Here is a 14,695-nt window from a genome sequence, read left to right as displayed (position 1 = left end):
CACCTGGAGTATTGTGTACAGTTTTGGTCTCCTTACCCAAGGAAAGATATACTTGCCATAGCAGGAGTGCAACAGAGGTTCGCCAGACTGATTCCTGGGATGGGGGGATTGTCCTATGAGGAGAGAATGAATAGACTAGGCCTATATTCTCTAGAGTTTAAAAGTATGAGAGGTGACTTAATTGAAACATACAAAATTCTTACTTGGCTTGACAGGGTAGATGCAGGGAGGATGCTTTCCCTGGCTGGGGAGCCTAGAACTAGGTCACAATCTCAGAATAAGGGGTAGGCTATTTAGGATTGAGCTGAGGAGAGATTTCTTCACTCAGAGGGTGGTGAATCTTTGGAATTCTCTACCCCAGAGGGCTGTGGATGCTCAGTCGTTGAGTATATTCAAGACAGAGATCGATAGATTTTTGAATATTAAGGGAATCAAGGGATTATGGGGATAGCGCAGGAAAGTGGAGTTGAGGTAGAAGATCAGCCATGATTTTATTGAATGGCGGTGCAGGCTCGAGGGTCCGAATGGGCTACTCGTGCTCCTATTTCTTATGTTCTTGTACAACTCTCTCTCATCCCGAACTGTCTGGCTTTTGTCAATACAAATCAGAATGTGTTCAAATTAGTTTTTGCGGCACTATACTTTTGTCGTGACTTTTCTACTCCCTAACATTTATGCAATTGTGCTAAGTGAGCAACATATGTTTAACTTAAGTAACTACAGCACATTATATGCACATATTTATTTATTTAACTAATGTATGTGTGGCTCCGAAATGTCTTGATTTACCAGGTACCGCTGAGGATCACATTATTGATGGATTTGATTAATTTTTTTTTTCCACAATGAATAATATCATTGCAGGTTCACCAGTTTTATACAATAATCCAAAATCACGTTGTGCACTTGTGATAATACAGGTCACAGAATCTTACGTGGTTAGGATTGACCTTTTTAGGACTTTTAAAGGTATTTCCAAATGAGTTGAAATCAGTTTCAGTACTTTCCGCATCCACCCTGATTGAGCATATGCAATAGATCTCATTCCTGTGCAGAGTGAGACATTCTATGCCTTCCTGCTCAAGGTACAATGCAGTGTCAGTCATTTCACTAAGTGATTCACCAGCTTCCCACTGGTCAGAAAATCAAGTTCCTGTGCTTTAAATCTGGATTGCAATCTGAATTCTGACTACCATCACATTAGACTTTTGAGAGATATCGTCCAACTGAAGCAATACATTGTTCCATTCCAACAAGCAAACTTCCCGTAAACATGTTCACTGGCACAGAAGTATATGCAAGTTTAAATAAAGTGCATTTGACAAGTTTAACCTATGTTTGAATAGGATTTATATTAAAACATCTGCCAAAAAAATAAATTCATGCCTTACCAATATAACTGCAACTCATGAGGCCAGTGATAAGGTCAATGCACTTTACACAACTGAAGAAAATGAGCCAAAGGGGCCGGTAAGTAATTCAGTAATGGCTAAGATAGCTGCACTGCGTCAAACACTGCAATTTTATTTTTCAACAAAAGTTCCCCTGTACACTGCTACACAACAGCTAAACCTCAGAAAAACACCCCTTACACCACCCAGCATGGCAAAACCAGTCACCGGCCACTGAGTGCCAAATTGTGAGCAACTACATGCTATGCATCAGGCAATAGGAGCAAGGTTGAAATGGACAAAATTAAAACAACAATAAATAAAACTATAAAATAATCCATCTCAAGTATAATGGAAACCCTAGCATTTTGAGCACCTTCCTCACAGGAAAAAGACACACTAGCATGACACCAACGATTTATTGACTGGAGCATACTTCGATGTTCATTGGTTGGTGGCTGGTACAAAGTAAATGCCATCGGTCTTGTTGATGGAGATAATCAGTCAACTGATGGAAAGCACGCGGAGTATAAAGAAAATTCCTTATGCAACGTAATGTACGATACTTATTCTATGTTTAAATTAAAGCTCAACCTTTCGGAATTAATTTCTTGCCAGAGAAATATATCAGCTTTTTTCAGATATGAACCATGGTATACAAAAAAAAATCACATCCTACCGTGTTGTCACTTTCTGGGGTATTTTTGTTACTGCTGTTTATCGACCCTTCATATGGACCCCAGGATAATCCTTTGGCCAGGCTGTGACATGCACGCACTTGCATTTCACTGTCCAGATGATGTAGCTCCAGTGACTCTGATGAAATGAAATTTAAATACAATAATTCAAACGTGTGATATTTATCAGATTGCCTGTACTGTGCAATATAAAATTCACCAAAAACAAAACAAGGACCAGTGTTCACTTCAAAGCAACTTAAAATGGAAGGAAAGTTGGGGGTGGGGAGAATAAATTCTCCACAAAAGGACTTCACTTCTCCCTGTCTTAAAATAAAGATAATCTGCAACAGAAACCATTTTGGAGCTACCTTGCGGAAACCCGTCATTTTGAGTCTCTGCCCACTCGCTGCCATCATCCATTCTGATGGTACAAATGATTGGACAGGGCCACATGAACCCTGGTACAGTTCCATACACTTCAGCGGGACCAGCACATTAAACCAACCCGAGAGCTGATTGGCCCCGTAAAAGAAAACTACCAATGGTTTATTTCCGGTTAAAACCTATTTCATTAGAATCAAGGATTTACTAAGAGATTTGAGGAGAAGCAGGAATTTTCTTTGATGTCGTCTCTCTGTCAGTCCCAGTACAGAAACCAGGGATTTAAAAAAAAATGCCCACCTGAGATTGTACCTTGAGATAGCAAACCAAAGTTCATCAGTAGCTCATTGCTTTTTCAGGGTACTGTCCATCTTCTAAATTATATCACTTTCATCAGTAGAGAGACCTCTGCTCCTCTGTCAGTTTTAGTTTTTTAAAACATGGATATTGGCAAAGACTGCATGTGTCTTTGCGGCGAAAAGGGTAATATAATAAAAGTGCTCCTTTCATTAATGGGATTTTAAACGCTGGTCACACCACTTGGTTTGTCTTCTGCAGATGGCTTCTGTTTATTTCACACAAATGGCCAACTTCTCTTCAATTAAATTATACAGAATTAAACTAAAAAGGGCTTTAACAGGACTTTTATTACTGTCCTCACTCTCACACCATTACCAAAATAGAGAATTGTGACAACTAGCAAAAAGATTTCAGAGTCTTCATGCACAGATTTTTATTACAGCTTACCAACTGTTTTCAACTTGAACACATTTAAAAAAAAACTGCAGAGTTAAATACTTTCCAATAACTGAAAATAGATAAAATGCAACTGATGAGGTAACCTACTATTTTTTTTGTATGATGGTTAATATAATTGCCGAGCTTTCCATCATCTACTCTAAGTAGTCATGTATTTGTGTGCCCGTGAAGAACAGTATATAAAAAAAATGAAATTCCCTGCACCAATGCACGCTCAACCATTCCCACCACCAGCCTTCCAGTCACCAAGATAAATACATTAACATGACAATTAACTTGCCTGCACCCGAGAGGAAATACACAATATAGTCCCCTCACCGAGGCAGAACTAAAATGGTTCCTGTGGTGAAGCAGCAGTAGCTTTACATTTTCTTTCTTTGACATTAGAACTGCAGCCTCACAATTAGTGAGTCTATTTTCATAGAAGTCAAATAGAGGCAGATAGCTCCATAAAGACAATTACTACATTTCTAAAGACAAGTTGAAGACACGATGCAGAAGAAAGTAGAAAGAACTTAAGGTTACGAACTGATTTGAAAATAGAAATGCATTGCTCTATTTAAACACAAAAAAAATACAATCATTACAAGCACAGTATTTTATCAAGGCCTGGGTCTAAGGTGGAGCCAACTTTGGGTGCAGCAGCCAGCTGGCTTCCTGGTAGAAATAATTCCTGCAGTTGTATCGGCTATAAATTTCCAGATGGTATTTAAAAAAAAAAAGATTTACCTCCCATTTCCTTTTATAAATACAACGCTCCCTGTATGGTGCATTATACAGAATCCAAATGTGGAGTTCTTACCAGTATAAAAGCTGGCAGAACCGGAGCCAAATTTGCAATGGTGAAAAGAAGTAGCCACCATGCCGGGGACCTGCACTAATCAGGAACATTGTTCATCTCTAATCTGGTGCTTCAAAAGCAAAAATGATTTTATTTTTTATAAGTATCTGCCAAGTCTCATTTTTCCCTATACCATTTTAGAGATGACAAGAGGGTTTCAGCATCAGTCCTGAACATGAAATAAGTGGGCTACTTGTAACCAGATCTATAGTTTTGCCAATATTCCCATACATATTTCTTTGCTGCTGGTATGAATGTTGTGTTTGACCAGCAAAGGGACTGCCTCCAAATTCTTCCCTGACCATATATATATATATATGGCATAAATGAGAGAATAAAGCAGCTAAACAAATATGCTGATCTGATTGTGCAACACCATTGTAATACAATCTTTCAATGACACGATTTCAACCAATAAAATACAAGATACAACAGAGCTCAACCACTACCACACGAACTCCAACCAATGGGAACAGGCAAAGAGTCAACCAAATAAATTGTCAGCGGCTATTTATTTTCAGTTAGATGGCCCAGTAGTATATCCAGCTTGTTTTCCCCATCACACCACCCATTCCACAAAATTATCCTTGCCCTGTGCTCCCATCCTGGGCTTGCTTCTGCTCAACTCCCCCAGCCTGCAGCACTGTGGAAAAACAGTCGGCAGTTTGTTTAGCCAGCCATTATTTCTAAACTCACTGCAATGTAAGGAAGGCTGAGGAAACTCAGATGATGCCATTGCTTGCAGGAAACAAATATTCCATTCAAGAAATTGGTTGTTGCATTTTAGTTACTTCCCCAGAGCTCGAACCTAGAGTGTTCAATTTTAGCCTCAAGTGTCTAAAAATCAAACACTAAAGACTACATCAGCATGGATATGCATTATCAGTAATTATATTTAAGATGTTGCAGGGTTCCACTTTATTATACAAAGGTTAAGAGAGTTTAAAGTGGTTAACTCTTTCTGAATAGCTCCACAAAATAACATACCCTACAACTGCCAATAGCCGCACCATCTCCTCCCCTGTGCTGCACCCAGTCTTGTCCTTAGTTCATCACTCATTCCAGGTCAGGATACCATGGTGCAGAGATAAGACTGTTTGTTCGACATGCTCCATGTCAAAACACTAATCTATCTTCCATATATCAAACCCCACCAGAGCAAAATGCTCCGCAGAAGATAAACAAACCTTCCTAGCCAACAGAGAACTGTTCTCCAGCTACTGCAGTGACACTTTAACCACTTTCCCCAATCTAGATGTCAAACTATTTTATGGCTCCTGATGTGCCTTTGTTCTAAGTAAGCAAACAGGATACCAGCGACCAACAAATGAAGTTCTCTAATGTGATCTTAAAAACATTTTTACTGGAGTGGATACAACAGTGATGTCAGTACTTGGAAAATATCAAATAGTCAGTCTCCATATTATGCTGTAACCTACCAAAGTTTCTTAAAGGGACAGTCTTCACATTAACAGAAAGGTATTGAGCAACAAGTGAAAAAGGTTTGGGAACCTCTCAGCTAAGCAGTTTCTGTCAAAACGTATTATCTCAGCTTGACATTAAAGAAACTGACACTTTGCTAATCCATCTTGTCTCTGTAATGATCAACAGCATATCTTTCAATCTTACTTTTTCTGAATATAGTTTTCAAAATATTAAAAGACGCTACAATATCTAAACCTTTTTAGGTAAAATGCAAGAGTGTACAAATAATCAGTACTCAGTTTCACAATCTATTACTGTTAGAGTTTTTTTTGAGGTTGTAATTAGCAGGGTAGATAGAGGGGGAATCAAAATTTGTAACTACCATTTGGATAGTGTATTTGGATTTTCAAAAAGCATTCGACAAGGTACTACCCAAGAGGTTATTACACAAAATTAAAGCTCATGGGATTGCGGGTAATTAGATTAGCATGGATTGAGGATTGGTTAACGGACAGAAAACAAAGTAGGAATAAACAGGCCATTTTCAGGTTGGCAGGCTGTAATTAGTGGGGTACCGCAAGGATCAGTGCTTTGGCCTCTGCTATCTACAATCTATATCAATGACTTAGATGAGGGGTCAGAGTGTAATGCATTCAAGTTTGCTGATGATACAAAGCTAGGTGAGAAAGTAAGTTGTGAGGAAGATGCAAAGAGGCTGCAAAAGAATATAGACAGGTTAAGTGAGTGTGCAAGATCAGGGCAAATGGAATATAATGTGGAGAAATGTGAGGTTATCTACTTTGGTAGGAAAAATGGAAAAGCAGATGTTGTTATTTAGAGGGACCTGGGTGTATTTATACATGAATCAAAGAATGTTAACATGCAGGCAATGTTCACCGTAATTTTAAATTTGGGTGCGCTGTCCCTTTAATGGGCTGTGTGAAATGTCACATTTGAAAAGCCAGTCCTGGACTGCATGGGACTTGCAGACAGCTACAGGCCATGCAGCTGAGTTGCATATAGGTACAGCAAGCAATTAGGAAAGCAAATGGTATGTTAGCCTTTATTACAAAAAGATTGGCGTATAAGAGTAAAGAAGTCTTACTGCACTATTAGGGCCTTGGTGAGACCACACCTGTGTACAGTTTTGGTCTCCTTACCGAACAAAGGATATACTTGCCTTAGAGAAAGTGCAACAAAGGTACACTAGACTAACTTCTATGATGGGGGGATTGTCCCATGAGGAGAGATTGAGTAGACTAGGCCTATATTACTCTAGAGTTTAGAAGAATGAGACGTGATCTCATTGAAACATATAAAATTCTTAAGGGGCTTGACATGGTAAATGCTGGGAGGATGTTTCCCCTGTCTGGGGAGTCAAGAACTCAGGTCACAGTTTCAGAATAAGGGTTCGGCCATTTAAGACTGAGATGAGGAGAAATTTCTTCACTCATAGGGTTGTGACTCTTTGGCATCCTCTATTCCAGAGGGCTGTGGATGCTCAGTCGTTGAGTATATTCAAGACAGAGATCGATCGATTTTGAACACTAAGGGAACCAAGGGATGTGGGGATAGTGCGGGTAGGTAGAGTTGAGGTAGAAGATCAGCCATAATATTGAATGGCGGAGCAGGGTCAAAGGGCCGAATGGCCTACTGCTGCTCCTATTTCTTATGTTCTAAAGGGATAGTTTCATTGAATAGAGGCCTCCACATCTGTGCTTTCAAAATTTGTAACTACCATTTTTACAATCTGAATAATCTGAGGGTACTGAATGTCATGTATCTTACATAGCCACTGTTGGTACTGTATCAAGGTGTTCCACCAGAGGGCACAGCAGTGGGAGACTCAGAGGTTACCTGTACAGGTGTGCCTGGCCTAGTATAAAGGCAGGCCACCAGGTGTGATCCTCACTCTGGAGTTAACTAAAAGGACTAAGGTCACTACAGTTCAAGTACAACACATTGCCTCATGGAGTCATTGTTAGAGCACCAAAGGACATAACAACTGGCGACGAGAATACGAACTTTCATGCAAAAATGGCTACCCTTGGTACGTTGCAGCAGTTCGCCGATGGTGATGATCGGGATGCCTTTGTGGCGAGGCGAAAACACTTTTTCACAGCAAACGACCTGGCAGGAGACGATCCGGCCACACTGGCTGATAAGCACCGCGCTATCCTGCTAACCAGTTGTGGGCCCAACGTCTATGGCCTAGTCAGGGACTTGTTGGCACCAACGAAGACAACGACCAAGTTGTACAAGGAGCTCGTAACCTTGATCCAGGAGCAACTCAAGCCCAAGGAGAGCATCCTCACAGCCAGACACCGGTTCTATACCCACCGACGGCTTGAAGGCCAAGAAGTCACAAAGTACGCCGCAGACCTTAGGAGGCTGGTGGCACCATGCGAGTTCGGCACTCACCTTAACGAAGCGCTGCGGGACATTTTTGTCATTGGAATTGGCCACGAGGGCCTTCTTCACAAGCTACTGTTGGCGGATACCACAGTCACCCTGCAGAAGGCCAGCTCTGTGAGCCACTCATTTACGACCTCGACCTGCGACTCTAGGCAGATGTCTCACCTTCAGGACTCAAACCCGGCAGGTACTGTGCACAGAGTGGCGCCGTTCAGGAGCTGGACTGTAGAGCGAGAATTCTCTCAGGGAAGGGGGAACAGGCCCCCCCCCCGCCCCGCCCCGGCCGCGCCGCCCCCCCCTGCAAAACTGCGCACTACACTAATTAAATCAGCCCAGTCGTTGGTAGTGTGAATGTAAAGGTACTCCATGATGGCGCGATGCACAAGTTACCTCTGGATTTTTGCAGGTGATGGACCAATGCTGCTCAGCAGAAGATGGATGGAGAAGACCCAGCGGAGGTGGGAAGATTTCACCCTCTGCGCTCAGAGGCCAAGCAAGCCCTCACCGGAGAGTGGACCCGGCACCGGAGAGCTGACCAGCACAGCACCCGCGATACAGGCCGCTCAGCACGACTGCGTGGAGATGATCCAGCTGAGATGACCTGAACGCACCTTCCAGACTCCAGTGGCATGACTCAGGAGGGAGAAAATCGGATCCAGCAGAGACTTCCCAACTGCGGAGGCAGAACCCGGGGAGAAGAGGATCGACGCAGTCGACATCGTGGACGAAGAAAAGATGGCGCGAGGCGATGCGCTGAAGACAAAGATGGTCGTGGTCAGACCATGAGGTGCAGCGCTGATGGAGTAACATGTGGCACCAAACGGAGAAGCGGATTGGGGTAACGTAAGCAAGGCTCTCTTAAAGGAGGCCGGCAACCCACTACAATCAAAGGGACAGTTCCATACAATTAAGCAATGTAACAAGAATTGTAAGTTAGAGACTAAAGGTGTAACGGACTATGTAAAGCGTGTAACTGACCATGTACAATGTGTAATTGATGATTTGAACTGTGCGTATGCAACCAGCGAGGAAAAGTCACGCGATCATGATCGGACCCCTAGAGTTCCATCATAAGCAAGGAAAAGCTGTGCAATGCAGGATTCCCACCGCACACAGCCAATGCAGCGGGCAGACAACCATCAGGTGCACACAGGTCCAGCAAGCTACCCAATGCTGTAGCCTGCGTCCCAGGAACAAGAGTCAGGCACCACGAAGTTTGGCCATAAGCAGCCAACACACACGAGCTGAGAGGCAAGCGACCTCAGCAGGGCAAAGGCACCGATGGTGATACCATGCCCTGGGTGGCCTCAATCTCTCAGACAATCGATGGCACCAACTGCCACGAGCCTGAAGGAGCAGACTGCATTAAGGCCATACCCTAAGATGTAGGGTCACCCATCACTGCTTCCCCAGAGGAAACAAGCACCAGCGATGCTCAGGCCAGCGAGTCAGCAGTTCCCTATTCACTGCGAGACGACAGCTCCTCAGGGAGCAGCTGGGACCCAGGGCATAAAGAAAGGACGCTATGCCAACAGCCCCGAGAGCAGACTACGCGAGCCAACCGGCTTCCCACTGCCAGGACTGGGCACTGAACCGCCACCAGACTACAGGAACACCACCCAGCAGCTCCGGAACTAGCTTGTCCTTACGCAGCACCAGTCACCGCATCGACAAGGCATCTAACGCTCTTGTCGCACCACGGAACCGCACACAAAAAGACCCCGCAAAACCCACCTACCTGAACTCGTATGTACGTGAATGCCAGGAGCCCTCGCCACACCAACGTGGTAAAGGGGGGTGGGAGGAAAAGAGAATGGAGTGGTCAGGAACACACACAAACATCAACCATCAGCACGGTACTGCACCAACTACCTACCCAAGGTTAAGCCAGCCCGCTAGAGATCTACCAGACAGAACCCATATAGGGCTAAGCCCAGAGCATAGTTAATGCAGAAGTGATTTGCACTGAGGGTTCAGGGGGGAATGATGTCATGTATCTTACATGGCTACTGTTGGTACTATATCAAGGTGTGCCACCAGAGAGTACAGCAGTGGGAGACTCGTAGATTACCTGTACAGGTGTGCCTGGCCTAGTATAAAAGGCAGGCCACCAGGTGTGATCCTCACTCTGGAGTTAACTAATAAAGGACTAAGGTCACTACAGTTCAAGTACAACACACTGCCTCGTGGAGTCATTGTTAATGCATCTAAGGACAGAACAATGAACAGTTCTGTAGTTTGAGAAAACAGAACAGTATGCAACAAGAATATGCCTATATATTCAAGCTACATATTATGAGGGGATGAACAGGGTTAGTATTATGTCATGATAACATTAACACATAATATGGAAAATAGTTTTTAAGATGCCAGTTTCTAAAGGAAAAATAAGGCTAATGACAATCATAAAATCTTAACTTTATGAAACAGGTTTGGTGATAATCCAATGTTGGAGAACATTTCAGATTAAGATCATAAATAAGTCCTAGCCTCCAGTATTATTTTAACTCTTTCGGTGCAGACTATAATTTTTACTTGTCCAGGAATTGTCAGCTACTGATGAATATACATGTCAACTGAGCCTCTTCATTTTTCTAATGGAAAATGACACTTTTGAGTGGCTGGAAATCAGATCAACTCAACTTTGGGAGAAACCCACTGGTACTTACTCTGTTGGTAAATATTTCCAGTGTCAGGAAGTTCTAATTCTTTTCCCAAGCCAGTCATAAAGACCAAGTCCCAATCCAGTGTTAATCTGCACAATGCCTTGTGCCTTATATCACCAGAGTGGCTTAGAAGGGAAGAGCAGTCAAAATGCCAGATTTTCTGTCAGGCGAGGCAGTTGATTTATTTTGGCAGCTAAACAAGTGTTACCAGATTTTTTTCAGACAGACATTGGAAGAATACTAGACTTTCAATTCTCGAAGAGAAAAGCCATTGTCGGGCCTTCTCCTGGAGTACTCTTAGTTGCCGAGGACTAAATCAATATATGCAGTTTTAACAGGATGAGTCAGGTACAATTTTAAGCACACTCTTGTTAAAGAACAGGGCCAAAATGTTTGATAAATGAAATTGCCTCATTAAATGTGGCAAAAATGATTAAAAAAAACAAGTTACTGAGGCGTGAAATTGATTCTCTAAGAGAAATAAGCAATCAAATATTGTGCTATTTTCAACATGCGATAAAACAATCCAGATTTCCAATTACAGTATGTTTTGAGTAAGTTACAAATGATCAAATTATGGCAAAAGCATCAACATTTACCTCAGAATAATCCACTTGGATGTATTCCTGGAGGTTTCATCCTATGATCAGCCTTTTCCCCATCACCAATATACTTACAACTGATAAACAGGTGTTCAAAAAAAAGCACACAATTGTTTTAATTCCCTTGTGATCATCGCCACCTCCCCCCTCCCGCTTGTAGCAGTGTCCAGGATAATCCTCGAGGGTTGGCAACACTAGAATAATCATGTCACCTGTTTGTCGTCATCTCTGCACGTTTGGATTGTAGTCTGATGACTGGCCTAAACTTGAAGGCCTGCGGACAGATTTGGTGAAATGTACAAGCATATAACCAATCAGAAGATGAACCACCTGTGCAATAATTTCCTGACTCTTCCAAATTTCTGCAACTATTCTAACCCATGGCTGCCCTTACAAATGGATTTATGAACTTACTTTTCCTGTATCACAAATCAACAGCTCAGGTCAGAGGGCCAGAAGAGTGTACATCATTTTGCTGCAGGGATTAAAATGGTGGCACAGGTTGAACCTCTCTCATCGGGCACCCTCTGGACCTGGCCTGTACCGAATGAGAGATTTTGCCGGATGCAGGGAAGTCATCGGCTGGTAGGGGGGGGGGTGAAGAGAGGAGGTCGGCGGCCCGAAGTGGGCCCCGAAGAGTTGGCTTGGCCCCCTCAGAGGGAGCGCTATGAGGAGGAGCGGCCGGCCCGAGGACTGTGGCTGCAGGAGTTCCAGCAGGGCGACGAGGTGGAGGCAGCCGATCGAGGAGAAAGATTATATTGGTGAGTAGGATTCTGACCAACCGCGTTCTGCACCTATGTCACCTGGCAGCCGGGAATGGTGCCGGACGAGGGGTGGTGCTGGATTAAGGAGTCTCAGATAAGAGAGGTTCAACCTATATAAATTTTTTTTACAATACTTCAGACCATGTGATAGCATCTGCCATGAATTTTATGTAATGTTCTATTTGAATGGTTGGATGTACAACTTTTTTTTGTAACACAAATACAAAAGTATATAAACTAAATTCTCCAAGTAAACAAATTCTTGGCCTTTCCTTGTTAGTGCCTATGATAATTCAGAGACCGTGAAATGAGTTGTCAAGAATCTGCTGGGAAAACAGTAGAAAGCCTAAAGAAATGTTTTAATAAGGAGGGGTAATGACTCATGATAGGACATTCCAAAAGGCAAGGATTCAAAAAGAAAGGATATTACCTCTCCAATCGAGAATAAGCGACTAATGTGGTTACAATTACTAAACAGCCTCACCAGGAAAATCAGATGGTACTAAACACCTCGGGGATCAAAGCTCATTCCAACGAAACAAATAAAATTTTAAAAAAGCAATGCTTTTAATCCATGGAACTCGACAAATAGCTGTCAAACTAATTCAGTGATCGAGCAGGATTTTTGAAAATCAAAGCATTTTTGGCTACCTCTGTGGAACATGAACGCCTGGCAAACTGCAGCTCTGTACCTTCCAAATTGTTTTCTTGCCTGCTATTCTCTAGAAGTGAAACTCAATGATCTATTAGACACTAATAGTTCAAATGATCTTTCATTATCAGCTGTAACAAAGTCCATTTTCCTGCCTATCTTGGTATCTATAGCATTGCTGCTTTGTTTGCTTCAGTATCCACGTTAATGCAATTTGATTATCTTATCTTCTCATCGGCCCCGAGTCTCTCAATTCAATTGGACTTCGCCTGATCATGTGACTGTAAATTTATCAGAATAATTCCTATCAGTAGGATCATTAACCAAATTCTGCAAGGTATCCAGGCTGTTTGCTTTTGATAAAGTCACAGAAAATAACAGTTGCTGTCAGCACCATTTATCTAACAAATGGATTTCTTTTGTTCTTGCACAAGTTCAGCCCTCTACAACAAAAATATTTCTGATAAGTTCATTCAGAACCATTCTAAGGTCCTCTCATGTAAAAAGATCAAGGGACAAGATTAAATGGGGCGCAGCAACCTTAGGGTCAGGTTAGATATCACTTAAAATGGGTCATTCCTTTAACGAGGAAAGCAAGTCGAAAAGTCTGGTATTTCAGTCCAACGCTGGATGTGTATCTTTAAGTGTTGTCACTTTCAGTTATGCTGAATAATGTATTTCTCCCACCTTTTCATTTAAGGAGTGACCATGCCTACTCAAGTTGCTTGTGATAAAGATCAGAACTGTAGTAATTATCCATTAACAATACACAATTGGAAGCCATGACTGCAGTGAGGGTACAATACACTCAGGGTAGGAAGGGGGATGGGAAGGTAGAGCTCCCAGTTACAACTGATTTCAGCCCAAAGTGTGCGTTTGGAAGTCAGTGACTCAGCTGTAATGCTTCCTGTGGTCAAATATCTTGCTGGTATTCACCATCTAATCACAAATGAACAGTATTTGCTAAGTCAAGGCACTGGTAGAGAGCTCCTTGGGGGCCCCCATCTTCAGGCAAGAAGTGAAAGGAAGAAAGGACCAGGAAAAAAAACCCTAAAAATGTGAATATATAAATGTCTAAAATTGATGGACTTCACTCAACTAGCAAAATGCATTTTTACACAGTAAGCTACAAAATCATATTTCTCAGTTTGTCTACATGACAAATCATTGCACTGCAAAGTAATTTAGTGCTTGTGAAGCACTTGCGATGCTTCGGACCGACACAATAGGATGCTACATAAATGTAAAAGTGGAGTTCATCAGAAAGTCCCAGACTTGATCCCTGATCTTAGTCGTGAAGGCAGCACGGCAACACAACTGGACACAGTGTCCTTAGGTTGAGTGAGTGTGTGGTCAAACAGCCTCATGCATGAACAACAACTTGCTTGAGGTACCTGAAGGCAACTGGCACTCCTGGAACTGTACTCCAGAGTCAACACATTCAGAAGAGGAAGGGAGAAAATTGGCAAGAGAAAACAATCCCGATGCTTTTTAAATGTCATTGTGAACTGTAGGGCAAAATTTTCTAAAATTTAGCAATTTATTTCACTCAAATTAGATTAGTTTTTAATCATGCCTCCTTGCCATTTTTAAGTTTTTCCACAAGTGGTAACTGTTTTCATTCTTGTTTTTGCGTGCATATATGCAAGTTCTCACTACAAAATGATTTGATGTCTGATTAAGGAAGATACAAAGTTATTAAAATTGAAATGCAATTTATCTTACGGCATTCTAAGTCAGCGGTTCGAAACATGAACACACATAGACAGGCATAGCTTTCTCATGCAGGCATTAAAGTGCAATGAGCTAGTGTTTGAGCACATGTTTACAGACACTTTGGGCTCAAAATTCACCGTTCCCGAAGAAGCACTACCTTGGGGTTTGGGCGGTCGATCGAAAAAAATCGATCAGCCGCCACGTCCAATGATTTTCCCTCCGAGCCATATTGAGCTGCATTCACTTCCCCCAGAAACGGCGCGGTGAAGCCGCTGTAAAGGTAGGACTTTTCCCGGCAGTACCCCCAACGAGGTTCGTTCATTCTGCGCCCGATCAGTGTGCCCACCACTGCTTGGGGCACCTTTCAATACTGTCCTGAACAGGTCTCCATAATCATCGCGGT

General features: G+C 42.5%; 1 protein-coding gene across 4 annotated transcripts in view; it reads right to left on the bottom strand.

Moving 5' to 3' along the window:
* zfpm1 (zinc finger protein, FOG family member 1) overlaps nt 1-14,695 on the bottom strand; it is a 193,101-nt gene that overhangs the window by 57,827 nt on the left and 120,579 nt on the right. For all 4 annotated transcript variants that reach the window (XM_070898136.1, XM_070898134.1, XM_070898137.1 and 1 more), the window contains exon 4: nt 2,071-2,207. In XM_070898136.1, coding sequence (XP_070754237.1) covers nt 2,071-2,207 — 137 coding nt within the window. The remainder of the gene's footprint in view (nt 1-2,070; nt 2,208-14,695) is intronic.

The sequence above is a fragment of the Pristiophorus japonicus genome, chromosome 13 (genome assembly GCF_044704955.1).
Source record: "Pristiophorus japonicus isolate sPriJap1 chromosome 13, sPriJap1.hap1, whole genome shotgun sequence".
NCBI lineage: Eukaryota > Metazoa > Chordata > Chondrichthyes > Pristiophoridae > Pristiophorus > Pristiophorus japonicus.
This window is presented reverse-complemented; position numbering and strand designations above follow the sequence as displayed.